A 27,466-nucleotide genomic window follows, 5' to 3' on the forward strand; every position below is an offset into this window, starting at 1 on the left:
GAGCCACTTTCAGGGCCGGATTCTGATTTAAACTGATACAGCAGAGCCGACGCCATCAGAAAAATATCCACACCGGTATTTACAGCTGCTCAGTAGAGAAGGGTCTGTCTACAGACTGCAAGACAGGGGCATAACTGAATAACAAAAAAAGCCCAGTCATTTGAGCATGAGTGCATGCATAACATAAGCACTTCACTCTGACAGGATGCACACAGATGCAATTTTTTTGTTCACTGAGAGTGGTTTCCATGAAAGATGATAAATGAAAGACACTTTGAAGACACCTAGGGTCATATCGGCAATGCAGTTTTAAATTTCCTATACACTCTCAAATAGATTTTTCAATGTAGTGAAATCGTTACATCTGTAAAGGTCATAGGTATTTATTAGTGTTGTACCAATATTGATAATGATAGCTGCTAAATGTTAAACTTATTGAGAAATAAAGTGACGTTACAAAATCATAAGCTGATAACTTACAAAAACAAGTTTTTAATCTTCTGGTATTTTTTCAAGAAATTCGTGGCCCACCATGGCTTGGTCTAATGTCACTGACTGCCCTAAGGACAAATGCCTTACCCCCCCATAGCCCCCTGTCTTTCTAGGCCAAAGTGGCCCACTTCTTTTAATCTGGCGATGCCTGACACACATTCTAGGATTATTTGGGATGCTCAGTGTTAATTCCCAATGAGGGACCCAGCTCTACAGCTTAACTGATGTCAAAGAGCAAGTAATTATCAAATACCATTAAACGGAATGGTAAGGGTACCATGCTGGTTAAAAATAACAGGCACTGAAATGGTGAGACACATCTAAGCATGCTACAAACATGCAAGGAGACATTTGAAAAAACAGATACAGTAGTTATGTGCTGTTCAGTTTTTTTATTGTGTTTTTTGGTAAAGTATATGTTAGAGTATTTAGAGGAAAAAAAAACATAAGGTAGTTTTTAAAGGCTTAAATGTGGCTGAATGGCTTGCACAGCCTTGCATAACTGTGAAATGGTAAACCCAAAGACAGATAATGGTCTGTCTGTTCTGGGTTTGTGAAACTGGTGCACCCTGTATCGATAAACAATGCTGTTGATAAGTGCATGGAAAGGCCGGAAGATCAACAGAATGGATCAGGACCTATGGGACAAAGTTAGACTTCCTTAGACAGCAGACCTTTGCTCTGTGAGACAGGAACACCACATTAGGAAATAGGTTTATAATGATCTGTAATGATCGAACTATCAGCACTTAAGACTAAAAGCAGACCATCTCAGCAGAGAAACCCTTTTCTAAATAAAGCCTTCAGGAACCACATTTTCAGTATTTTTCACTGAACTCTTTGATTCTCTTAGGACACTGAGTTTACATTAGAAAATGAACACTGCAAAAACAGAGTTTGAACAAAATAAAAACTCTCCCTTTCAAGTTTAAATGCGAGATACTTTGTGATAAGTACTGTGGGTTGGCCATTTCTCAAAGAAAAGTCTGCAGTGGTCCAGTCTTGGACTGTAAGAATCACTGCTCTCTCCTGCCAAAAATTCGGCATGACATGTCCTCTGTTTTGAAATGATGGCATGATGAGCACAAGCCCACCCCTATTCTCTCCTCCACATTGGGCCAAAAGAGAAAACAAGGCGAGCGGTCAGAGTAAGCCATAATGACAATTTTCTGTGCATTTGCATCCCACAGTGAGCTTCTCTCTTTATGACATCTTTGGCTGAAAAAAATCTAATGGGTTATTGAAAAGGCATTCATCATGATAATTAGAGGTTCAGAGAAACTGATATTGACTGTTGTGTCAGCTACAGAGTAAGCCTTGTTCCCTTAATGACAGGAACTTGCTCACGTTCACATGGACTGTCAGAGTGCTAGCCCTGTATTATGTCAGATGCTGTGCTCTATTCCATCTAAGCCAACAATTAAGATGCAGAAGACTTACAAACAGTAAGCCAATGTTTTTGGTTTAATGGTCTGATTACTATTAACACACAGCTTAGCTCATATGCCCAGCTCTCAACAAAGCCCTACTCTGAAGTGCAGCACAAAGCACTGGCCAACCTGTGCAGGCGCTTGGAATAAGGGCCACTCGAACGGGAGCAGAATGTGTGGCAGACTTCCCGTAGCTGGATTGCACCAAGTGTGGGTTTGAGTACTGCTAGTCTGCAAACACTGCGGGTGCTTAATGATAACCGTGAGGTTTTGGGCACTCTGTGCTGGACTTTGCTCCCAGACTGTCCACATGACCCATAACGAAAGACAGCCTGACTGCAGAACAGTCACTCCAAGCTGAATCCTACTGTCTGCCATTATAAAAGATGCACCAACACTGTGATTGGATCAGCTGAAAAAGGGTGACGCCTTCCAAAACCTTCTGAATACTGTGTTCCCATGGCAGATGGTCGACCCAGGTAGGGGAACGGCCATATGAGCCTCCCACTGCGTGTGGAGAGGAAAAAATCTGTTACTGTCCTTAGCCTTCCCAAGGCGACAAGAGCCTTTGTTGATTCCCTGTACACAGTGTCCTTGAAAGAACTTAATAAAAGTTGTCGAAATAGAGGGTGCAAGCACAACAAACTGCACCTCACAAAAGCTGGTAGAATAGAAGTCCGTCTTGAAAAGGAATGGTTTTGGTTTACAGGAGGACTTTCACAAGACAACGGGATGTTCGATAAGCAATTTTGTGAATAATACTGGGTGAGAAACATCATGTCTAGACCTAAAATTCACATTTCCAGACGAAGCAAATAATTACTTATTTGAATTTAGCCATTTTTTTCCAGCATGTTGAATGATCTGTCAGCTTGAAGTCTTGTCAGGGGCTATATATAGTAATCACTCCACACCATTATACTGAGTTATGCTTTGGCAAGCCCTCATGTGCACCATATTTACGGTGCAATGTCAATCACTCTGGTTGCATCTCTGACTGCCTTTTTAACATTCATATTAGTTGACCTCAAAAGGAGAGAAGACCATGCATTCCAAGCAATCTAGGAAATGCACTACACTCACACAACAGAAAGCATGGTAACATAATAAACCACAGATAAAGTGAGACAAACAAGTCTGCATGAATACAAGCCATGTATGTTCCACACAAATCAGTACACCAATGGGGAATAAAGTCTATGTACTGTTAACTTCTAGCTCTAAAGCTGTTTCTTTGGATTGTCACCACTTTTCCACAAGATGCAAAGACCAGCTTATGTGCCAGAAAGCAATGCCTTGATTCTGGACACACTGTAAATTAGGCCTGAGGCTACTGTATCTTCTGTGCTCTATTAAATGCTTAATTGCTTACATCTGCGCATGCATGTTAAAAGCTTAATTGCTTGTCCCACAGGCCACAGTCCTCCACGATGAACAGAGAGGCATTGACAAAGCTGGTGGGGGCAGAGAGGGCAGACAGATCCGCTAAGCCAAGTGAGAAGCCGGATTGTGGTACTCCCTGACGCTCTCATAATGCGACTTCACATCTGACCACCACCTCAGTCAGTGCTTGCTAGCCTACTAAAGCAGATATTTCTTGACTGCGACCTTGCTAGCTTTCTTTCACACCTAAACCGTTCACACCTAAACCGTCAGCTTTCAGTATCTCATCCATTTATTAGGTAGTTAGGATTGACAGAAAAGGTGGGAAAGAGCTAGTGCTTAATGGCTTGGCTTGAGCTTGGCTGCAAGCCAGCAGCCTGCAACAAGCTCAGGAATTGGTTTCAAGTTGCAGGAGACTTGTGATGAACTTCATAATTCTTCAGCCTGTTGACTTGGAATGATTCTTGTTTGTGAGCTGTGATAAGGAACTGCTCTGTTAGCACTAAGCATCCTCGATCGCCCCAGTTTCATCTGTGGGATGGTGAGGGGGTCGAATGGCTGTGAGTACTGACCACTAATCACCATGGCTCTTCTTACAGAATGTCTATTATCCTACTTCTCGGAGCTCTGTCAAAATGATGGGGCTGTAAACTATAAACGGAACTTTAACCTCTCTCGGCGATGGACCGGTTGGCTGATTTACAGAGGTCGTATTTACTTTTTTAAAAATCACCCTTTAGGAACAACACACAGGATAACAGCAGCAACTACACGTGACGAAAAGTAGTTAATGCCAAACAGAGTCAAAGTCCAACAGCACTTAGCAAGAGGGCACAGGTTCTGATCGGCTCATGGTAACCACAAACATATGCAAGGTGCAAATGGCAGAATCTGTCTAGACAACCACGTAAAAACGGGATTATTATCTTCACACCCACCCAGTTACTTAAAAGCTCCTCTAGACTGGCGCAAGTTCACTGGTGGGCCATGACCACCTCATTAGGGCTTTTGAGCTCAGCTTGCCGGCAGTGTGCATTCTTTGCTCCGAGTGGGCGGTTTTCAATTAGGAGGCCCTAACAAAGGCCTTTCAGGTAGTTCCATGAATTAGATAAGTAAAGAAAGGAGATTATTCATTTTTTCTTGTAAGGTAAACTCTCCACTGAGGATAATTTTTACTGAGGGGAAAAACAAGGTAACCGTTCACAATCATAATATACCACCAAAGGCAACCCCCCCCCCCCCCCCCATCCCCCCCCCCATCAGACTACGCCCAAATCCGACAGGTAAACAAGAGGTGAAAGAGAAAACATCACTAAGAAAAGTCATGAGATCCACAATGAAAGATACATCATTGTAACCATGTGTTTGGGAAGAAAAAGGGTGAAAGACAATCCCATACTACAGACTGTATACTATTCTGTATACTCTTATGCCTCAGAGGCACGGTTGGACTGACGCTAGCTTTCAGTGGATTGCATTCTGGAGAGATGGTCGAAGACCTCGTCTGTCGCTGCAAGGCCCCTCAAGTCAGCTGCCATATCTCAGTCAGGCTTTGAATGCCAATCAGGAAAACCACAAAGTATCGAGGCCTGAGGTTTCAACATCTAGCCGATCCACTCACCGTCTCTCACGCACATGCACAGACAACTGTAGAAAATGGCCATGTTGATGAGACTCATTCACATGGCCACGTCAGTGGGGCTTGGCAACGTCTGCTTTCAGTGAGGAAGAATGGTGGTGGGGGGATGTTTAGAAGTTCGCTGCACCACAAGAGGAGCCCATGCGGGTTTGGGCCATTCTTTCCCAGCAAGTCACTGCTTTAAACAAAAATATTTGTGCAGAAAGGATATGCTGGGAGAGAGAAAACATGTTTATTGGTAGTACAAATGGCTCACAGTTTGCACAAGGCTATTGAAAGTTTCAACTAAACAAATAAGATCAGAGACAGAACTGAACCTCTGAGAATGCACTTACAGAAACACAGATTTAAAAGGGTGTGAAAGTAGCAACAGCTAAATTACCATGGCCTACACAAAGAAAGTCAGTGACTGCTGACGAGCACTGAATGCATTGTAGGGGTGATGACAAGAAATCAGATCTGTAGAACCTTGTTTATTGTGCATTCCAGTAAAGTCTTATGTTCTCTCACTCTGGCCCTTACTTACCAATGTTGTGTAAAGCCAAATCTGTTTTTAAAAAAAATATCATTGGAATATCTGTATAAACTCATGTCAGATAGGAGTAAGAACTGTTGAGCAACCTGAAAAAATGCTTGATTTGCAGTTATCTAACTAAAACTATTATCAAAATCATCTGAAATGCCCATAGTATGAATAAAATAGAAAATAACAATAATACTAAAACATTTGTGCGCATGGCAATCCAGCACAAAAGCGGACAGATTTTATGTACAACTATTCCATGTCCCATTTAAAGACATATTACACTGTGCTTTTGTTTTGAATTACTGACACTGCCCAAAAAATAAATAAAACATAGCATATGCAGACGGTTTTACAATATACTGACACATTGCAATAATACAGCATTTAAATATGTTATATCAGGAAAATAATCACAAACACATCATTCACTGTCTTAAAATGAACTTTTTTCATTTCACACTTTATTATTTTACTGGCTCCCTACTGAAACATCTGCATGAATTAGGGTCTGCTTCATGTAAATATGTAAATGAGGTACGTTTGTTTCCACACACTGAAGCCGATTACTTGCACTTGGATCTCTGCTTCCACACTGTGCAAGTTTCATGAATCAGATACAGAGTATTTTGTATGTCATTGAAAGCTGTCAATCCACGATCTATTACGCAACTTTGATGAATAAGGGCCACCTCCTCTTACCTCAATACTACAGCATGCAAAGTGGGAACCTACAGTCACAAAATCCACCTTGTGATCGGTGTGCATGAAAGGACTTGTTGTATAGGACAGTGTTGGAGTCAAATTTAGGCTGCTTTCACTCAGGCTAAAGTAAACACTGCAGACTGTTTTCTAGTGTTCGTTGTAACATGCCATAAGTGATCATCCTGAGCTTTGGGGTGTGTTTGAGGAGTGTTGCAGTGGTGGAAAAAGAAAATTAGCCAGGAGGTTAAACATGATACTGTGAACTGAGCATCAGAGGATGAAACATAAAGACACTTGAAACAAAATGAGCAGAGCACAGCCACAGAACAGCAATCAAGTGTAAATGTCATGAGAATTGGACTTTTCACTCTTGCTTTACCAAGCCATAATTACTGCTACCACCTTAAAACGGCCTTTGTGATTCAGCCTTTTTGGCAAAAAAAATGGCAGAGGTTTGGCAGATCATACACTTGCAAAACTGCCAATGATGCAAGACGAGCTCAAGCAAAAGAGGCTGCTGACGTCTGCCTCATAAGCAGACTCAAAACAAATGAATCATGCTTGGAGGAACACTCCAGGAGACAGAGAGATGAACAGGTTTCCCCAGAAATGTAATCGTCCTCTGACAAGTCTGAGCTCATTGCTCTGCTTCTGTCAGCATCACTTAGACACTTTTGGCTGCATTAAAGTGCTTTTGTGCCTATTTATACAAGGTGTGACTCAGCTACATTATAGAAATTAAAGAATTAAGAAATACACACAGATGCTTAACAAAGGGTACAATGCAAAAATGTCATCCTTCTGGCGGGGAGCAAGTCGTCCAACATGGCCAAAACAGTGCAACTCAATCTTTGCCATCTGCTGTTCAACATCACTGAACATTTCCCAATAAGCATGAGTAAAATATGGGTACTAAAGAAATTTCTGAAGCACACTAAGCAGTAAATACAGAGAACACACGAGTTCATTCTAAGGACACAGCCCATATACATCAAGCATCAGAGAGTAAGAGGTTTAATCTAGGATTAGTCTCCCCTGGTGTTTACAAGGGCATTCAGGACCCAAAAAAGCAAAAATGACCCTTCAGTGGAGCGGTTTCATATGACCCTGATGGTTTAGACTTTAAGGGTTTAAACTAAAATAAACTTAAGCTAGATCGAGCTCTAGTCCTGAAAGGCCTAAAGCATCTCTACAGTATATAATTAATAAGATTCTTTCCATTCAGTCTGCATACAGTAAGGCATTTTCAGGACAGCGTAGTTCCGTGCCATCTCCCCACGCACTCTAGTTCACAGCCAAGGCCTCAGCGCTTGCACACCCATTTTTCTCGGGCTGAGCAGGGGCTGGGCCCCCTTGGGGAATACAGCTAAAAGAGACCTAGTAGGCATGAGTGGCCTTCAATGCAGCTCAAAGCAGTGACTTCATCCCCATTTGTTTGCGGCTATGGCCTGTGAACCCCATCACCGGGACTCGGCCAGAGAGAGAGCTCACAATGGGCCATGTGTTTGACCAGTACAGTAGCTCGAATGGCCGGGCACGCCAGCGCTTCTGGATTCGCAACGGAACAAAATAAAGTCAAAGCATTTAGACAGACATTCACACAAACCCATTCAGTCTTCCCACAGGGAGCAATTCGACATTCAGGGGGGAAAATATGATCTGAGAGCAATCAGCATCTACGGAAAAATGAATTGGCCTCAGTGCTCACACAAAAAACTGAGAAGGATTCTTTTTATTTTTTGCTTTGAGTTTCACTTGCAGTCTTTTTCTATGGGCAGTATGTGTGACACTTCTGAGTTTAGATTTAATATACTTTATACTAAAATGTCAAACAGGAATAAATCACATTTAAATAAATAAATCACGAGCACAACTGTAAGACCAGCTTATCTGAAGCGCATGGACGGCACTTAATTTTTTAATAAAATCTTTAAAAAATCCATTTAAATCTTATATAATGAATGGCCTTGTGGTAAATAAGTTGAGGGGGAGGGCTGAGAGGGGAACATGTAAGAGCGAGAAAGATCTGAAAGACAGAGACAGTGAAAGATTAGGATGTATGATTACTGAGCTGATGAATGGGAAGAACAGCGGTAAGAAAAAAGGAGAAAGAATAAGCAAAACTCCTAAACTCTGAAAGAGAGCTTCAGTCTTTGACGCAACCAACATAAAGGTGTGTCTGAAAAACCTGGATTAGGAAAATACAGCACAAATCCTGCTCTCCAAATATGGAGTTACTCATCCGGTGACAAAACCAAGGTGCCTTTAGTTTGCGTTGAAATTCTCTCTAGCATGGGTTAGTTCATCTTGAGCAGGCAACGTTTCAGGAGTGGCATAGCTTAAGGCAAAGAACTAAGCACATGCCTGCTGGCCATGTGCACTGGAGGGGGCGAAGGCCGGGGTGGGGGGGTGGGGGGGTGGGGGGACTGAGGAAACTGCCTTGTTTTATGATTGGAGAAACACCTGACTCCCACACTCCCTTACTGATTACAGCCCAAGAATGCAATGTGCTGCAAACCACGTATGCAATATGGTGCAATACCCTGCTTCAGACGATACAGATATGTGGATGGAAAGGTTTTGGAGATTCACATGAGCTGTTAGTTAGTTGCTGAGCCTGGCAACTTTGGGTACCATTTCGATTGAGACAAAGGGGAAAACTTTGACAAATATAGCAATATAGGCTGAAATAACATGTCAAAAAAGGAAACCAACAAAAAACACCACTAGAAAACTTTCTCTGCATAGGTGGCTTGTGAACATAGTAAATTGCCACAGATGGTGATACTAAAACAGCCCCATAAAATATGAAGCGCTGTTTGGATGTTAAGGACAAAAACATAAATGCTTTTTTCAGATTATGAAAACACAGCAGTCCTTGGAGTTTCCAGCAAACCCAAGTGAGCAGAAAAACACCTGTCCAGAGAGAAAGGAGGGAAAAAACACCCCTCTCTGTCACACGAGTCACAGTGGTAGCTAAAAGGCGCAGAAACTATTGAATGATGCATATGCCAAGTTAATTAAGTTGCATATGCTAAGATTTATTGGCATGGCTTTCTACTCAGGAAGCTGTAAACAGAAGACCAACATTCTAACCCGAGTCATAAAAGTGGACCTTTGATTCTAAATTACTTTATTACCATTAACATTCTTTAATTTAGTTCAATCAGCAACTACCAGAGTGTATTTGTGACCAAAGTTACTGTGGGTACAGGGGGTACTGCCAAGTACAGTGTGAGAAAGAAACTTGTTCTTATCTTCTGCTGAAGCTGGCAACTGGACAACACTATTAAAGAGGTCAGATTCCAGCCTCGCTGACTGGCATGCAGCATCTGAGTAAACAGACCTCAGTGACCGGACGCTTTATAGGCACAGGCACTACTTTATATGCCGTATGAGCAAATGGAAGAACAATTTAGTCTCTCGATGTTCCTTGGCACTCCAAAACCCACCAAAGAATCCTTTTTATAATCCATTTCAACAGTTTGGAAGAATCACAATCATCATTCAATGGATAACAAGACAGTAGCATTTCTGTTAATGTAGTACAAAAGGGGTAAATGTCTGCAAGCACATCTACAACTGTTCTAACTGATTAACTCATGGTTAATTTGTTTTGCGCCTGGGGTTATCCTGCAGAGTTTTATTGCAGCTTAAATCAGATCCACCTGATTGTCACACTAAGATGTTCATAAAGGCTTGATGAATTGAATTAGGCATGTCAAATTAGGGGCAGCACTGTGGCACGGTGGGTAGTGCACAGCAAAAAGGGGCTGGGTTCGACCTTGGTCCGGCCTTCTAGCTCCAGGCAGAAGACGCCCAACTCCAGCCCGGCTTCTCTCCCCTCCCTCATTCAGTCTTTTGTCATACTACCACCACGTTGAAGGCATGGTTTGAACTAAAAAATGAATATTCATGTGTTGGCACTGGCTGGCACACACAAAATATTGGCTATAAGCATTGACCCACAATTCCTATATCAAGTAGATCCGAGCCTATGTTCACATTACCAAGCTGAAGCAACACAAATTCCCTTCTGCCTTCAGATCTGTGACACATATGATGTTTCTAGAATTGTGTGGGCATGTAAATCTGATATTTTAAATCAGATCTGAGCCACTTCCATACATAGCCCTAAATCAGATGCATATCCGATTCATGGCCATGCAACCTTTTTTTCCACACTGATGGCAGATTCGAGTTACTTACCTACATGAATGCGAACTGTTAAGTTAAACACATCAGATCTAAACAAACAAAAAAAAAAATTCGGAATTGAGCCATGAGGCTTGTAATGTGAACATAGCCAAATTCATTTAGATGTAAAAAAATTCAACTTGCTTTCACACTAGTGGCCTCCAGGCTACATCTGGATCTCATAAAAGCATGAACATTGCAACCCCAATTTGAAGAAGAGGGTTCACATGTGTAGCAGGCAGGGGTGTGGCCTAGCATGGCATAGAACTGAGAGGAGGCAGTCACGAGAGAGTGAGCGAGTAATCGGCAGACTCTGCACACCTGTTTCTTGTTCCATCCATAACCCATAACCCCTTAAACTGAAGCACTTTATTTTCACCACAGTAGGCTGCTGGAAGTTAGAGCGGAAGGATGTTAATGCGTCTCGACTCAAAAAAAGCCCAAAAGCCCTGGACTGTGCTTTTCGTGATGTGCTTTTGTTCCCGCGTTCATGATACTGAGTATTTGATCAAGCATGCTTTAAAAAAGACTGTCCAGAAGCAAAGTGCCTGCCCTCTTCTCTTTGGACATATTTGGTAAATAAACACGAAACTCTGAAATCCTGCTTCCTTGATGTAAACAGATAAGAAAACTAAAACTTTTCCCCTCATTCTTGCTTCTACCTGTGCCCAGTTTGTCTCCCTCAAGTCAGATATAACAGTATCAAATCACTTAAATTCTCTGTAATCCTGTGTACAAGATTCCAGCATAACTATAGTATGTATGCCGTCATTGAAGGAGGCTACAAAAGACACGCATAAAATCAGCGTATGACAACGTTAATTGACCACTGTTGCTGCATATGTGGGGGCATAATCCTGAGCCGCATCTTACATTTTTATCAAGCAAAGCGGCAATGAGGGCAGATCATGTAAATGTTCAGGTTAAGGTGGCTGATTCAAGCACAGCTTATCCAACATCCAATCTAGAGAAGATGGATTTCACCTACATACAGCTTCAAGACCAAACACTTATTTGCACTAAACCATTTTCAATTGTACTGACAGCCGTTAAAGGCAAAAAATAAAAGAATTGTGCAATTGTTGCAGCTATAAGCACAGAGCAAATGTCACAAAATTTTCAGACAAACAAATCCAGCAAGATAAAACATTTAATTGCAAAACAAAGTGTCATGGGTACATGGCTTTGCATCAGGCTTAACATGACAGTCAATGGATTTTCTTTCACGTAGAGTACATTTCAGCTTTCTGGCACGACTGTCCAAGTCATCTTCTTGTTCACGATATTTGAAGCCATGCCAAACAACGTCTCACTGCCCATACTTGAACAAGGTGCAGAGAGGTAGACTTGGGAAACATCAGCAAGAGTGGGAAGGCTTTTAGTGCTCTGCCATTAAGCCAGTGCCTGTGTACTCCATAAAACTGCCGCCTGCGGTTGTAACACACTTGTCCCCTGCATTTTCCTAGAGCGTTTCAGTGGACATGTTGGATGAGGAGTCCACTTATCATCTCAACAGTTTGGTATCTTATTGTCAGTGTCATGATATCCATCTTTGCTAGTTCTGCTACTCACTGCACTGTTGGATGATGTGCTAAACTGTCACATATGTGGTTAATGACATTACGAGTTAAAGTTAAACTTTGCTTCTCCCAAAAGTATTTTTTTTCAGACGTTGCCAATAATATCAACTTAGTGTGAGTCAGATATCATAAAAGGGAAAAAAAATGCCTTTCAGCACAAGTCATGGTCATTGATCGCCTCTCAGTATAGAAATATCAGAAGTGATCGCATATTTGGGCCAAAAATCATTCGATTTCATAATTCCCACACTCTCGCATGATTCTGCTGCTGCTGTGAGCTTTACAATATTACATTAATGATCCTGAGAGTGGATGTCGAGGAGACATGAGTTTGTACCCAGCTCTGATTAGACGATTTGCCAGGATGATGGTGATTTAGGCTTCCATTAAATTAAGCAGAGTTTTGAATGAGCAAAGGTACGCCAAGCTGTTGCTATGGCAACGCCACAACTGAAGAGCGTTTCTCTCACAGTCCGCCTACTACCAGAGCAACTGTGACATGGCCCTACTTCCCCTCGTGCGTCACTGATGACGAAAAACCCTATGTTGTGTGAGCTGTTCTTGTAGCGGGAGGCAATACACCAGAGAACAGAGAAAAGAAGATGATAGTCAGGGTGCAGTTTCCACAGTTGCGTCCAGGTTGGTACATAACAAGGAACACGAACAACACGTCTCGTCACAGAACGTTAACAACAGTGGACAAGAGAAAGTGAGGTGATGAGGCTGAGATATAAAACTGCAGGCCACACACAAACAAACACAAATACAGTGAGACAGCTACGCTTAAGGGTTTAACAGGATGAGAGGGTGCATGCTCCAACACGCGTATGGTAGAATTAAAAAAACATTAGGCCCTTGAGCTGACATGGGGGGCCGTGAGCAGGAAGGATGGAGGGGAGGTGGTGTTAAATAAAACATCAAACGCTTCTATTTGGAATCAAACAGAGCCTAAAGATCAGCGTAATGGAGCTGTGAAAGAGAAATGGTCTAGATGTGTGGGACAGAGCAATGTTAAATAGTTAAACTGAACTGTAGCATGTTAAACGGGTTCTCTCACTGTTTCTGTCTCATGCACAAACACAGACAGACATAAACACAGACGCAGACAAACACACACACGCACGCATGTTCTTTCCATTCCGTTGCCATGGAGACTGCTGCATGCCCCGGAGATTTGAAGCTAGGAGGAGGGATCCCCACCTTGTGTTGATATACCTGGCAGTAAACCGAGACAGCACTTACAAACGAGAGCTGAAGTGACACAAAGAGCACAAAAAGGGAGAAACTGCCAAAGAAAAAAAAAAAAAGAAGAGGAACAAGAAACAGGAGCTGGTGCTGCAGGGTTGTAATGGAACGTGATTCCAGACATGATTCCGTCCTACCCTGTTCCCAACAACAGACATAGTTTCCTATGTAAAAAATAATAATACAAATAAAACACACACACACACACACACACACACACACACACACACACACACCAAACAGATATTATCAAACATCAAAAACAAATAACAGTCCAAACACAACAATGCAAACACTGAACAACAAAATCTACAAAAACAGAACAAGAGTAGGTGAGGCGTGACACATGAAACACTTTAGACTAATCCTTCTTATCCACAGGTTTCACTACATGATGCAAAGCAACGTTAACAGCTCTATGTTCTGATACATGATACCAAGGGTTTTTCTTACATGCCTAGTTACGACAAAAGTGCACAGATCACTGTGTTTGCGTGTGAGTATGTGTGAGAACGTGATGTAACCACAGAAATCAGAGAACCAGCCTCCCACCAGGCACCCACCCACAGTCCGGCTGAGGCAGACTGTTGTGTGGCTCTATTTCAGACTTGGCCACAACAAAATGTACACAATCGGTTTCTGCACCTCCGCCCTGGCCGACTCAACCTCCACTGAGACAAAAGCTGAACCCCCTCACCCCAACTCTTCCACACATGCAAACACACACACAAACATTCACACACACATACACATGCAATTAAATTAGTTTCCCATGACAGTGGCAAGCATAAAACTACAAATGAGTCCCAGAGGTTCTCCCCTTGCTTGTGCCACAATAAACACCACTAAAAAGCAAACATACAAACACTTGCAAAAGACTCTTAACGGCTCTTTTCTGGTTTGCTTTTGGCTACACAGAGGGCTTGAACTAACTGAAGACAGTCTAGTCAACCTCTGTTTCCATCTATCATGATTGTCAATCAAGCTGGACAATTTAAATGTCTGAAAAGTGCATCGTCCGTGGCTTTAAGATGCACAGAAGACACTTCTGGCTCATCTCTGGGTGGTCAAACATGCTGATGATATTATGAGACTGCCAGTCAATTTAAATGTCTAAGAACGTTGACGTCTGCAGCTTTAAGATGCACAAAAGGAATTATATTTGTCTCATATATTTGTCTTCTCTTTTAGGGCATAACATTAGTTATTAGTTAGTACATTCTAAAGCAATGCAAGGTAGATCCCCCGCTGTCGTGCTTGCTAAACTGAAAGCCGAGCGATAGCCGTCCACACACAGAATGGCTTCTCTCACGAAACATGTACAGGGGCCTAAAAGCTTTTTATATTGTGATTCCATCAGTTCTTTTAAAAAAAAAGGCAATGCACAGGCACAGTAACAGTATCCTTTAGGCTGTTAAGCTTTCACAGTTTATAGGCAAGATTTCTCAAACCTACAGCGAAACTACCAAACAATATTAAAACTAGCAAACAATACCAAGAATTCAAAACCAAAGAAGAACAAAGTTTCTGATAAAGAACCAAGTTTCTATTTATTTTCTCCAGTTTATGTAGGTAGGGTAGGTAGTGTGGTGTTACCACATAACTGGTCATGATGAAACGGCTGGTGGAGAAAAAGGCTTATATCAATTAGGGGGATCCTCAGACCCTCAGTAAGAAGTAGCCTGCAATCCATATTTAAAGTTCCTTTTTCTGTATGCACTGAAACTCGGTTCAGATGATGCGTTTATTTTTTTGAAAAGTCGAGTTACCTACTTTCTATCACACACACAGCCACCCACAATAGAATCATCAATTTCACAATACACAGTATCACAGCTTGGCTTATGTACATCAAAATGATTAGGAAGCTGTTTCTGCTCAAAATAAATGAGTTCATGCAAACCCGGGGACGACGCTAACAGCGAATTTCAAAAATTCAACATAATACTGTGCTGATTCTAATGAAGTTTCTCATCAACCTTCTGGTTTTAATGAACGCAATTTTTTGGATGGATGGCTGCTGTGCTTTCCAGCGTAAACAGTTTAGATAAATGGCAAAGCCAGGACCTGTTTGATAATGGACTTAATGTCTGTCAGGTAATTACTACCATCACAGAAGCACATGGATGCCATTAAAGTGCCTATCTGAACTCTGATGACATCAGATTACGAGCTTTCAATCGCAAACTGTGTGTGTGTGTGTGTGTGTGTGTGTGTATGTGAGAGAGAGAGAGAGGAGAGAGAGAGAGAGAGAGAGAGAGAGAGGGAGAGTGTGAGTGAGTGAGTGAGTGAGTGAGTGAGTGAAAGAGCTACACATCATTAAGCACGAAAGGGTAGAGAAAGCTGCCCGATGGGGGCAGGCTGTAAATTTAGAACTTCACCCCCTTTTCATTAAAGCTAAAGGCCTCTGGGTTTTTCACCACATAAAAATCGAACCCCTGTCATAGCCAGAGTCGACAATTAGGGCCTACCACTGCACCCTCTGGGCGGAGGAAAAGGGGACGCGGGACCCTGCTGGGCGTTTTTCCATTTTGTGTGGTCAAGAGAGCTTTCAGCATTATCCCACTTGTATGCAGCATGTATGTTTGTTTTTATTTTTTCTCAATACACCACAAGACTGCACCTGGCATCGTGCTGCCTCTTCTGGGGCAGATGAGAAGAAGACTTTGTATGCAACTCTGTTATTTTCCTTCCAAGGCAGTCACAGACCTGCACAGACTAGAGCCAAAGCCAAGAAACGTGGCCATTGCAGCCGGGCTGCCTGTTATTTCCTCCCTGCTCCAGAGGCCAGTGATGAATGTGTGCACATTTCTAGGTGACTATTAATAGGAGCCTGTAGAGGCCTGGGTGTGTAGAGATGAGAGGCTGCTTGAGCACTCCTACTTTACTACAGGCAGTGCAGTACAGGCCTTAATCTTCCTTCATCTCTCTCTCTATGCATCTTTTCATTTCACTCTTCATCTCAGTGTGTAAAAGAAGAACAGACTAGATGCTGAATGGCCAGTCAGCTGGTCAGCCACAGACCAGCCTATAGATGTCTTTACCCTTTTTGAAATTTCAATATTTCAAATAGGCGATAATATGCATGGGGTAAGCTGTCACAAATATATTGCTGCTGTTGGACCAAAACCTTGTATCTCCATTTTAGTCATTTTTCATAATTTGACATAATTTGAAAATACCTACCTATTGTGTGTAAATTTCAAGATGAATGGACCAAAAGAAATGGCCCAGAATTATCTAACAAAACTGTCTGGTTCCACTGACTTACATTAAAAGGTAAAGTCTGATTTTCCTCCTCCTGTAAAGGTATCATTCTGGAGTTCATTCTGTTCAAAAATCTTGTCTGTTACATGAACTTCCACTGAACGTTACAAAGCCTAATTACTTAATTTTGTCTCTTGAGGTCTACTTACAGTGCCTTAAAAAGGTGTTCACCCACCAGTTCTCAATGTCTCCAAATGTTCGACAGGCTCAAACGTGTATGTCCTCAGGATGAGTTCAGAAGACAAAAATGTGTGAAAACTATAAGTAGATGGCACCTCTTAGAATCAGGATGGTGTCCTGGGGGAACCGGGTAAAAATGGGTAAGAAGTTCAATGACCCTGTTCCATCATGAAGGACATCCTCCAGAGAAACACCATCACAAACCGACACATTCGCCGCAGCGAAAGTTCAGGCATGTCTGGAGTCGTCTCTGCTTCCTCTGCGAGTCATGAGAGCCGCTTTCCCATTGCAGCAAAAGCGATGTGAAGAATTGCTAACAATGTTAAAAGCTTTTATACAGCCCTCTGAGCAGAGGATGCTGTGCTGAGACAATGGACCACAACAGGAAGCCCTTCCTGAACACATTCTCTTTTCTTCCATCTAGGCACCGGCTACTTACCTCGCGTGCTTGTAGCCAGGTCGGCCACTTTCTGAAAGGCGTCGAGGAAAGCAGCCACTGCCACCACCGTTGTCCTGCGAACACAAGCAGAAACAGAAGCTGGTCAGTTGTTCTGTACCCTTATCTGCAACTCATTAAAACACACACGCACACGCACACACTCACACACACGTGCCAGGGCATTTGGTCATTTGCTATGCTTGGCCTGGGTTCAGGAACTTGTCAGAGGTGGCTTTGTTGTTTGAGGAAAATTGTCAGGACGGTGATAGGAGGGGTGTAGGTTAATGGTTATTTAAAGGCAGTTCATTTCTTTAATGACTGCACTGAATGCTTAGTTCCTTTGTGTCGGCTTGTCTCTTTGTCTGCCAGCTGCTTAGAGAGCCTTTAATGACCTCCTGTAGCTCCATAATGGGTCCAGATAAGGTCTTTGCAGACACAGCAGCAGGAATGATATAAAGGAGAAAAAAAAACAGAGGAAAAAATTAGAGAAAAAAAAAAAGTCAACGAGACAAGTGGAACTATAGGAATTCCTCTTCCATAGCTGGAACGCCCATCAGCAGTGGCGTGAAATCTGATCTTGTGTATCCACGGTAGAGAGGTCATGTGATGAGGCATGCCAAGCACTCGGATGAGAGTTGGAGCACGAGCCGAGGTCGCCAGGATCAGATTCGCCTCCAGTGAGCGTGGCGCCAAAGGCAAAACAGACACCTTACCCACAAGCACGTTACCGTAGTGCTACACCCTGCTCTCCACAATGGCATGATCTGATCATCACATGCCCAGATCCACAAACAATGCCTTGTGTGAGTAACAGAACAGATAAAGATGAAATTACTGACAGGCAAGAACCAAAAAAACAAATCAACCCAGAGGAAAATTTTCAACATCTTTTAATCTATACTTGTTTTTCCTTTCTTCCTCCCTTATCACCATTTATCTAGGCCTCTAGTCCTATATCTTCCTTTTTTGGCTCCAAACAAAATGTTCCACAGTGAGGCCTGTTGTTGACTCCAAGCGTTCCACACGACTTATCGTATAACAAACAGCGTGTTTCTAATCAACCTAACATCATTTTAAAAGCCCCCACGCTCAAGGAAGCAGTGTTAAAGTTAAAAGTGTGCTTCTCTCTGTGATTGAAACAAAAACAATGTCACAGGATGGATGAAGAAAGCAAAAACCCTACACATTCCTCTCTAATATTAGACTGAGAACAAGGAGGAGGAGATGTTTGATTGTTTTTACCTGCCTGGTCAAAAAACAACAACAACAAAAAAAAACAAAGCAAAACAAATGAACCGCTGACTTGGTTTGGCAAGAAAAGGAGATATAACAGAAATCCACTCACTAAAGCTTTGCAAACGTGGACCTGTCAGTCTAACGCATAACTGATTAAACTAGTAGTAAATGCTAAACAAGGACAAAGAAAAAAGAAAAACACAACCAGCTACGGAAGCAGCTGCTTTGCAGATTAGACGGGCAAAAAGGCAAACACAAACCCATGGACGGTCTGGAGGACACGCTGGTTTTTCAGAAATGTCATGCTGGTAAGATCATACAGGAAAAACACACTAGATACTTTAACCACAAAAGACAGTGATGCCCAGAAAAGCTGTAATCTTGGAGCAAAACATCTTAGCTGCTTTGGAAGAGCAGACATGGGCTAAATTACAGAGCGCTTGAACTCTGCACTTCATTAGCCACTTCCCAACAGGCAGCTCCAACTAGTGATCACAAAACAAGAGCAGAAAGGCTGACGGTTCAGATGAACCCTGACCTAATCAACACTTCTGCCATCTTCAGCATCTGAGCTGTGAAAGAATGTTGTGTCTCCTTTGAGCTACAACTCAAAAAAAGACATTGTATTTAGAAAAAAGCAGAGGTTGTGTGCGTTAACTGTGTTAACTCTCTAGATTTGTGGTGAAGTCTCATTGCCCTGCAATTCAAGCCTCCCCCAACACAGTGCACTACATAGTCTATGAAATAAGGGCTTTTACTCCCAAACAATGCACTGAAAGTCCCAAATGGAGCCATTTGGGATTCGGTCACTGAGACTCAGACCCCTGCATTCATTAAGAACCAGACAACTGATGTTCAATGTCCCTAAAAGCAAGATCACAGGAGACACAAGACAAAATGGTTACAAATAAGAGACATATATTCAGGGACTTAATAGGCAAAATAGTTCCCAGAGATTTTTTTTCCAATTTACTACTGTTTAAAATCTCATCAATACTACATATAAAACTCAGAAGACATGTAGGTTGACCGGTCATTTTGCATAGCAAATATCACGCCTATTTCAATGTTTACCATTAACTGCCTAGACTGTAGACTGTGGCAGACCACCATAGTCTAATTTGTACCGAAAATATTTTCACACTTCTTATAATAGCATAAATTACGTTGTGTTGCTCCACTGCATCTTCATTTCAGCAAAGCATCTCTCACTTCCAGTCACCCACACACTGGACTGTCTTGTCACCTGGCTGCATCCAATATATGAGGCATTTTGAGGACAGTAATGTTAACTCTACAGCATCCACTGCAGTTATCCACCAGTCCAAACACAGTCGTATCAATGTAAGACAGCAAACAGATAAAGTGTGTGACTTTGTGTCTGACTCTCGTCTTCTCACCCTAAAACAATGCGCTGCCGAATTTGCAAAGTTTTAGCTTGTTTCTGAGTCAGAAAAGTTTGAATCAATGCTGATAATACATCTGGTAGTGTATTTTTGTCCTCCAAAATATGACTGCATGCTCTTACCAGAGCTACTGTGATATTTCAGAGAGTTCTGAGATGTGATTCTTTGTCGTGGCCAGAGTGGTGGAAAAATGACAAGATTATGTGAGTCACATGCTCTGACAACGTAACTACTTTCAGCCTCTGAGAGCAATTCTGGCTCTTCATGTAATGTTAGGCTATTTGTAATGTTAATTAATCAAGCAGAAGTATCGGTAACTAATCAAGCTGACATCATCACTACTGTTTTAAAGTTTAACGTGCGTGCTATGTATGGTCTAGTGTTTCGGTTGTGACCATTTGTGAACTAAACTCCTTTACCATGTTTGGAGTTTCCTTTCATACCCATACAACCAGTGTGTTTATGATCAAATTACTAAAGCACAAAACTGTTTACAAGGTCTTCATAGAGCTACCCTCTTAATTTTGCTCTCAAAGAGCACGAGACTGATGCAATCAAGTTTAATGTATACAAACAATAGGGTCTACCAATCATAGTCTCACAAAATCCTGTGGGAAACACTGTATTTATGTTGCAGACACTGTAATCGTTGGTTTCTGTCACCACCACTGTAAAGAAATTTGAGTAGTATGTTTATGATGAAGCTTTTCACATCAAACCACTCTGAATGACGTTGTTTGCATCTTGATTGAATCACGCAGAAAATGTGAAATGTGAACTTTTAATCAATCATGAATTTCGCTCCATTCAGGAGCTTGTGGAAGATACATCCACAACATGGAAAGAGAAAGCATGGAGGTTATCCTAATTGTTTTGCTATATTAGAAAAAAAAACAATGGTTGCACATCAGTTACGTGGAAACAAGGCATATGTTTGCACATTTTACCAGTGGGAGAGGTGGACAATTATGTGACACATCTCATAAAAACTCCAGAATCTGTGCATCTCATTTAATTAGCATTTTGTAATTACCGCTTTGGTGTAGTCAGATTCTCAGTTTCTGTCAGCACTCTAATGCAGCATAGTCCTCCTGCTCTAACAATTTTAACCTGATGCCATCCTTCACAACATGCTGATCAGGTGTTAATCAGATGTGTTAGAGAAGGAAATAACACAAATCCAGGACCAGGATTGAGAAACACTGCTCCAAACAGTCTGGCAGGCACTCTGTCACAGATAACTGTACAACGCCTATAGTCTTCCTCTTCATACTGAATCATTTCATACTCATCAAACAGACCTGTTTGCACAACGAGGGCTCGTATGTTTGCCACTCCTTGTGCAAACTGAGTGAGCGTCATGAGTGGGTGAAAGTTACTCAATGCAAAACAGGGCTTTGAAGGTCTAGAAAGTGTCTGTGGGAAGATCAGCTTATTAGAACCTTCTGACTTTAGAATGTAACTGAGAATTAAGGCCTAAGATGCATGACTCTGAAAACTTTTAATGAGGCAGCTACGCTGGCTGGATAGCGTGACATTTGATTAGATGATGATTAATCCAGATGTGTCAGGCAATCTGCGTTTCGTGACAGACTACATTTTGGATATCACATGGCTTGTGAAAACACCCTACATCCACAGACACTGACCACAGAAAGCAATCATGGCAATTTCCAGAAATATCCCATCATTATAACTGAGTGACTTTCAGCCTCCGAGTCATAACACTGTTTAGGCAACATCCTGGAAAAGCGATTCATGTTGATACCCATAAATGGATATTAAATTCTATATAATGCTTTGAAAACATGGACACATAAGACAGGAGATTATTTTGACTAAAAGTCCTTCATGACCTAAATCCCCCAAATTTAAGGTCTAACTGCAGACTGCCGTCAGGTTAGTGAGGAGGGAATGAAAGCCACCTCAGTTCCTTCCAAGAGACTTAAGCCTTGCTTGAGTTTGCCTCATCAAGGAAGGTGTATAAAAGCTGTATAGTTATAAGAGCAGTAAACTGTACATTGTTACCCGGCACTTGTAGGTCTCAATCACTATAGCCCATCTGTTGATGCAGAATTTGGTAGTCATCTTCTAACTAATGCTGTAACAATTTAGGGAAAATTATGTGATTTTTATGACCAATATTCAGACTGTGATTCAAGTTGTGATTATTTTCTAGAAATTAAAAGCTCCAGTTCTAAAAAAAGCTCCAAAAAAAGTTGCAAAAAAGCTCCAAAAGCTTCTGATTGGTCTAACTCATCTACAGGCACTTCATGAGGTTGGCGTTACGTTACATTTTTCCATGTAAAACTGACAAAATTGTTCACAATATAAGTTACAATGAAAATGGTAGCTTTTGCGATTTCAACTTCAATATTAAACATTTTCAGCTCTTCCTCTAGCCCTTCATCAATGGTCAGATTCTGACCACAGAACCACTTTTGGCTGGATATGTTTTGGTGGCTCTCAACTTGGCAGCATGTAAAAAAACCCAGCAACATTACTGGGTCCAATAGAGTCAACACTTCACTGCATCATTATAACAATGTCTGATAAAAGCTATGTATTATGGCAGACAGCGAGGTCATTATCATTAACTCAGATCTATCAACAGTAGCTAAACTATATGTAAATTATCCAGCATTACCCTCCTTGACTTATAATCTATTAATAAAACTGGTCTAGCTTGACAAAAATCAATCATCCAAATCAATTCTGGAATGACTAATCAGGCCTCTCCACTCTCACCCAATATATCAAAAATGCCATTGTGTTTGTTTTGAGAACTAGAACACTAACCACGACAGGCCTGCTCACTTTTGCACAAATGCTTGCTCCTCTACACTTCACACGTTTCAGCCTAATTTCTTATAGTTAAGTCTTAAATTTGAACTAGGGAGGTAAAAGATTAAGAGATTAACCATAAACTGACAAATAAAACAGCCACTCGACCGATGCTACTGGGGAAAAAAAAAAAAAAAAAACACATTAACTTTATTTCATTTCCAGTAAACTATATATATTGTTCTTAAATGGATGAGTCCATCATTCAAGTTGAGGAACATTTTAGAATTGTAAGCATGCGGGCACAACAGGCACTTGGTTCCAGTGAATAGTCCTACTAAAAATGAAGCGCTTGTCACAGACACCATGCACTAGTAGCATAATATGACTGTCAATACAACGATTTTCATTCAACATCCCACATACAAGTCAAATTACGCAGTCTTTGTTATGAAACACACTTGGTCAGCATTCTTTATGCATGGAAGATATCCACAATATGCTCATAAAAGCATGTTGTTTATTGCAATAATGATACAATATCATATTGCCTGCCGCTACCTAAACCTGGCTATTAAAAGTACTTCTTAAGCTGTTTTTGGATCACTGCTAATAGAAGTATAAAGGCTGTTATTGACAAGCCTGAGAGAGCAATCAGGCACAATCATCTTACCTGAGCTGAGACTGCAATTTTCCTGCTTTGCTGATGAAGTCTTCCCAGACTGGATAACTGCTCTGTGGACACACAAACAGAAGACTGGTCAGTTACTGTAGCTGCTGAATGCTTAATGACATGTTAACCTCAACTGTCTAATGAAATTACTTAAAACACTGACAGACAAACATCATGATACCATTACACAACTTCATATAACATCTCGTTTAGCATCACAAACACACTCCATTTCCTTAAAATAGAAGCTTAAGGTGCAATGACCATGAGTTGAAACAAACACAAATCCTAGTTTTAGATGCATGCAACAGCCAGGAACGCAGTTCAACATACTGATATTTTTAATTATAAGCAAACAGTGTTATTCAAATGAAATATGGCCCCGACTGGATAAAGTTTCGTTCAGCTCTTAAAGAAAGAACAACTGCTTATACATAATAATGTTCAAATAAAAGCTGATGCCAATTTTTCCCTTGAGCTTCTTAACAAGAGCGAAGATGGTTGGCACTGGCTGTTTATGTCAGTGACTTCAGGAATGTGAGGCCATGCAACTCAATCTGCTTAAGGTGAAAGAGAGTGAGACAGAGAGACAACCAGCCCCCTAGGACAAGCCTCTTTAGTAAAGTCATTTGACGTTTCCAATGGCTGCTGACCTGGGACCAGTTCAGCATCTATACACCATGTAAGGGCTACACTTTTATAAGGATCCTATATAAGGTTAAATTACTTAGTGAGATGAGGGGTCTGCATAAGGGCAATTTAATACAGCATAACAGAGCAATAAGGACAGAGGGACATCTGATCTTAGATCAGCCCTCTTAGTCTCCTATTCTTTATGAGCACAGGCCTTTGAGGCCTTTGCAATTGCTGTTGAATATTTCACGGGCCTGGAAAGTTTACCCCCTGCTGGGTTACAATACATCAGCGGCAACAATGGAGCAGCTCAACACAACAGTGCAAAGGGATTGCATCACTGAGCCATTTGATTTTGGTTTATCTTTGTTTAGCTACATAGAGACTCTTTTAAGCATTGGTACATGATGCTTGTATTCACCTGATGCTGGAAAAAGCTAAAAAGGCATCATATGACCTCAAACATAAATAAATAAATAAATAAATAAATAAATCTCATAAATAAATATCATGTTTGTAATTTTCAACAGCAAGAATGCATAATAATGAACTTTAGAAGTGCAGCCAAAGTTTAACAGGAAGAAAAGCGGGACTCTACAAGAAATTACAAACTCCTGAAGTTAATTAGCAGTTATAACAATGTTTTCAGCGCTGAGCTTAAGTTCACCGACGTGCATACATAAATCCCTCTGTTCATCATTAAACAAAACAACTCCCATGCAAATATGATTAACTCCAACATCACCAAATGCCAGTCACCATGCTGAACGGCTCCGATGGCAACTGCCATTCCTCCCAGTTTAGCTCCGTCCACGTGTAGGACTTTGGAGACCTTTGAGCTCAATGGAATTCCAATACTGGTTCCCTAATTGACCTTTAACAGGTGCATTCAAACACCAGAATGCGTGAAGGAAGGAACACGTTGTCAATTCCAGAGCACGACAGCAAATTCAACCCTAACATGAAAACCACATTTCTAGCTTTTTCTAGCCATTTCCATCTGGCTTTTTCACTGTTCTACAGCAACATTTCCCAATCTGTTCCTTAAAGACCCCAGAAGGTCCCCATTTTTGGTCCATTCCAGCACAGCTGTTTAAGATATACAGCCTGGTTCATTGAGTGGTTCAGGTGGATCAGGAGCTGGATAGAGCATATTTGTAAATTGACTTGGAGTCTTCTTGAGGGGGTCTCAGTTGGGCACAGTGATTTACACAATAACACTTCGAGGAATAGTTTATCATTTAATTATTTTATTTTGGTATTGATCGATTTTTTTTTTTTTTTTTTTAGATTTCTACCCATGATCAGCACCAGACTGGAAGCTGGTCAATCTAACATGACCTGAAATAAAAATAGGTCAGTATATTTGACATCTGTCTATATTAAAATATAACAACAAAACAACAAAACCAATTTGAGCAAAAAGTAACAGGTCAAAAAACTCCTTCTAATCGAACATGAAGCAGCAAAGTAGTCTGGGTGCTGAATCAAGAGAAAACAATGAATGAAAGAATAAAAACCATCAGAGGTGCATAACTCCATCTTTCTGCACCCAGAACCGAGTAAACAAACTAGTTACTACTCAATCCTGGACTTGAATCAAGTACACTAGAGAAATATAAGAATGCTGTTCAGGGTCAGAAGGTCAAAGTGAGCAATAACTATTAATATTTTAGTCCTCCACATATTGCCCCTAATTGCCGTTCTGGCTTCAGTTTCATACTCTTGTGCTGGTTCAGCACCTGGACTGATCTGCTGTTGGTCGTGTGTTTCAGCATTTTGAGCCAAAAAAGCTCCAAAACAAACTTCAGGGCTTATGCTAATAGATGCTGGATGTACTGAGTAAGTTACCTTGAGTTTTACAAGAGACACAGTACTTAAGGACCTGATCGTTTTTTGACTCAAGTTGGTTTGTTGGTATTTATTGTTGGCAATCTTAGCTGAGTATGGGTTTCGGATCTTCCACAATCTCTGCATACTGTATAACTGACAATTGGTGAGACATAAACAAAGCCATTCACACTGGTGTGATGTGAAAAAATTCATTCTAGAGAAACTTACTGACGCAGATTTCTTTACAGTGATGATAGGAATCAGAGATCACAATGTCTACAAGACAAATATAGCCATTTGAACTAGCATCCAAAGTCTGAGTTTTTCTATGGAACGTCTGCAATCGTAAAATAGTGGTAAAGTGAGGGAAAAGGTTTTCTTAGTTGAATATATCGCCTTAAAACATCCTGCAAGTAGCTATGTGTCACAAATGGATTAAAACAAATCTTAAAACTATGTCTCAGTCATAAAGCAGCGGATTCATAACCATTTCCATGCACTAACTCTGTGTGAGGGAGCTTTTAGAGGCGTTTAACGCTTCAGCTGTCTGGTTCCTATCACCACCACTGTGAACGATTCTGATTCCCTAGAACCGCGCGTTTCACACCAAACCCCTCTGAATGGCTGTCGACGTCTCAACCATTTAATTACAAACTTTTTAAAAATCAATTGATTTTTAAACTTTAAACCCTGGCTTTAGGTGGCTACACAGCCTTGTATGTTTCGCTCATCCCCTTAGTAACCACGACGATCAAGACAGAGTAAACAAGTAAACAGTTGAACATTTCTTCACGGCTGCCCAACTGACCAGCTGCTCGGACTGAGCACAACCAGGATAAGTTAACCAAGTAAAACTAAATTAGCCAAATTGCTTTAGGCTTAAAAAGAAAAAGAAGCGCTAACAAACACATAGAAAACACATATAAATAGACTGAAGGTGAAACAGGACTGGACTTTACCTTCATGTCAGCGATAATGGTTTGAAAGAGTCCTCCGAGAGCACTGCACTCTTTTTCTATTACAGCCTCCATTTTTGTCCCTCAAAACTAGCTAAACTAGTGGTACAAATAAAACCACAGCTCTTCTCCTTTCCAAATAGGATGAAAACGGGCAGTTTTCCAGTCGGTTTGTGACTTTAATATCCGGCAAGGCTCAAAAACACAACCCCCCTCCAGCCACTGTATCGCTATGAGGCGGTGAGTGAGCTACAGAAAACAGTGCGCTGCAAGACTCAGAGCTCCCTCTCTTTTCCGCGACGAAAACATTTCCATAACTCCGTTTTAAGAAGCATGACTGATGTCAGTCCACGTACTTCAAAGTCAATGATTTTGAAAGGAATGCTTAAGTAAAGAAAAGATACTCTGAAGAGGTTCAAACAAGTAAGAGCCCTTTTCGTCTTCCTCCGACTGCAGCAGATAGTAGCAGCTGCTGCTGTGGCAACGACGTGAACCTGGGGGCGGAGTTATGGCCGTGCACGTTCCCTTAGAAGCGAGCACCAGCGTAGAGAAGCCCCGCCCCTCAAATGCTTCGCGTAGGGTGTGTCTCAAATCCAGCCCTAGTAGGTAGGGAATTACTACCTAGTGGACGAAAGTGAGTCACTTCATTAAGCAATAACGGAGATTAGATTTGAAAACTTAACCACTTAGGAAAACTGTGACATGGCTTAACAGAAGCTGTGAGTCGAGCCTATGCTCTTCACGTAGTGAACCACTGTCTAGGGAACGACAAATATTTTTCACAAAGCAAAATTTCTTAACCTCAGTTATCCAAACAACTTAAGCCAGCGTAAACCAAAGAATAAGTCATGGAAATTCCACTTGG

At 41.4% G+C, this 27,466-nt stretch overlaps 1 protein-coding gene across 11 annotated transcripts in view; it reads right to left on the minus strand.

Annotated features, from left to right (window-relative positions):
- Positions 1-27,089, minus strand: part of LOC108429251 (protein MTSS 1-like) — a 63,384-nt gene extending 36,295 nt beyond the window's left edge. For all 11 annotated transcript variants that reach the window (XM_017700886.2, XM_037536779.1, XM_037536777.1 and 8 more), the window contains exons 1-3: positions 26,605-27,089; positions 23,180-23,241; positions 17,081-17,154 (exon numbers count right to left, since the gene is read on the minus strand). In XM_017700886.2, the coding sequence (XP_017556375.2) occupies positions 17,081-17,154; positions 23,180-23,241; positions 26,605-26,676 (208 nt within the window). In that variant the 5' untranslated portion in view covers positions 26,677-27,089. The remainder of the gene's footprint in view (positions 1-17,080; positions 17,155-23,179; positions 23,242-26,604) is intronic.
- Between the last annotated feature and the right edge of the window lie 377 nt (positions 27,090-27,466).

The sequence above is a fragment of the Pygocentrus nattereri genome, chromosome 3 (genome assembly GCF_015220715.1).
Source record: "Pygocentrus nattereri isolate fPygNat1 chromosome 3, fPygNat1.pri, whole genome shotgun sequence".
NCBI lineage: Eukaryota > Metazoa > Chordata > Actinopteri > Characiformes > Serrasalmidae > Pygocentrus > Pygocentrus nattereri.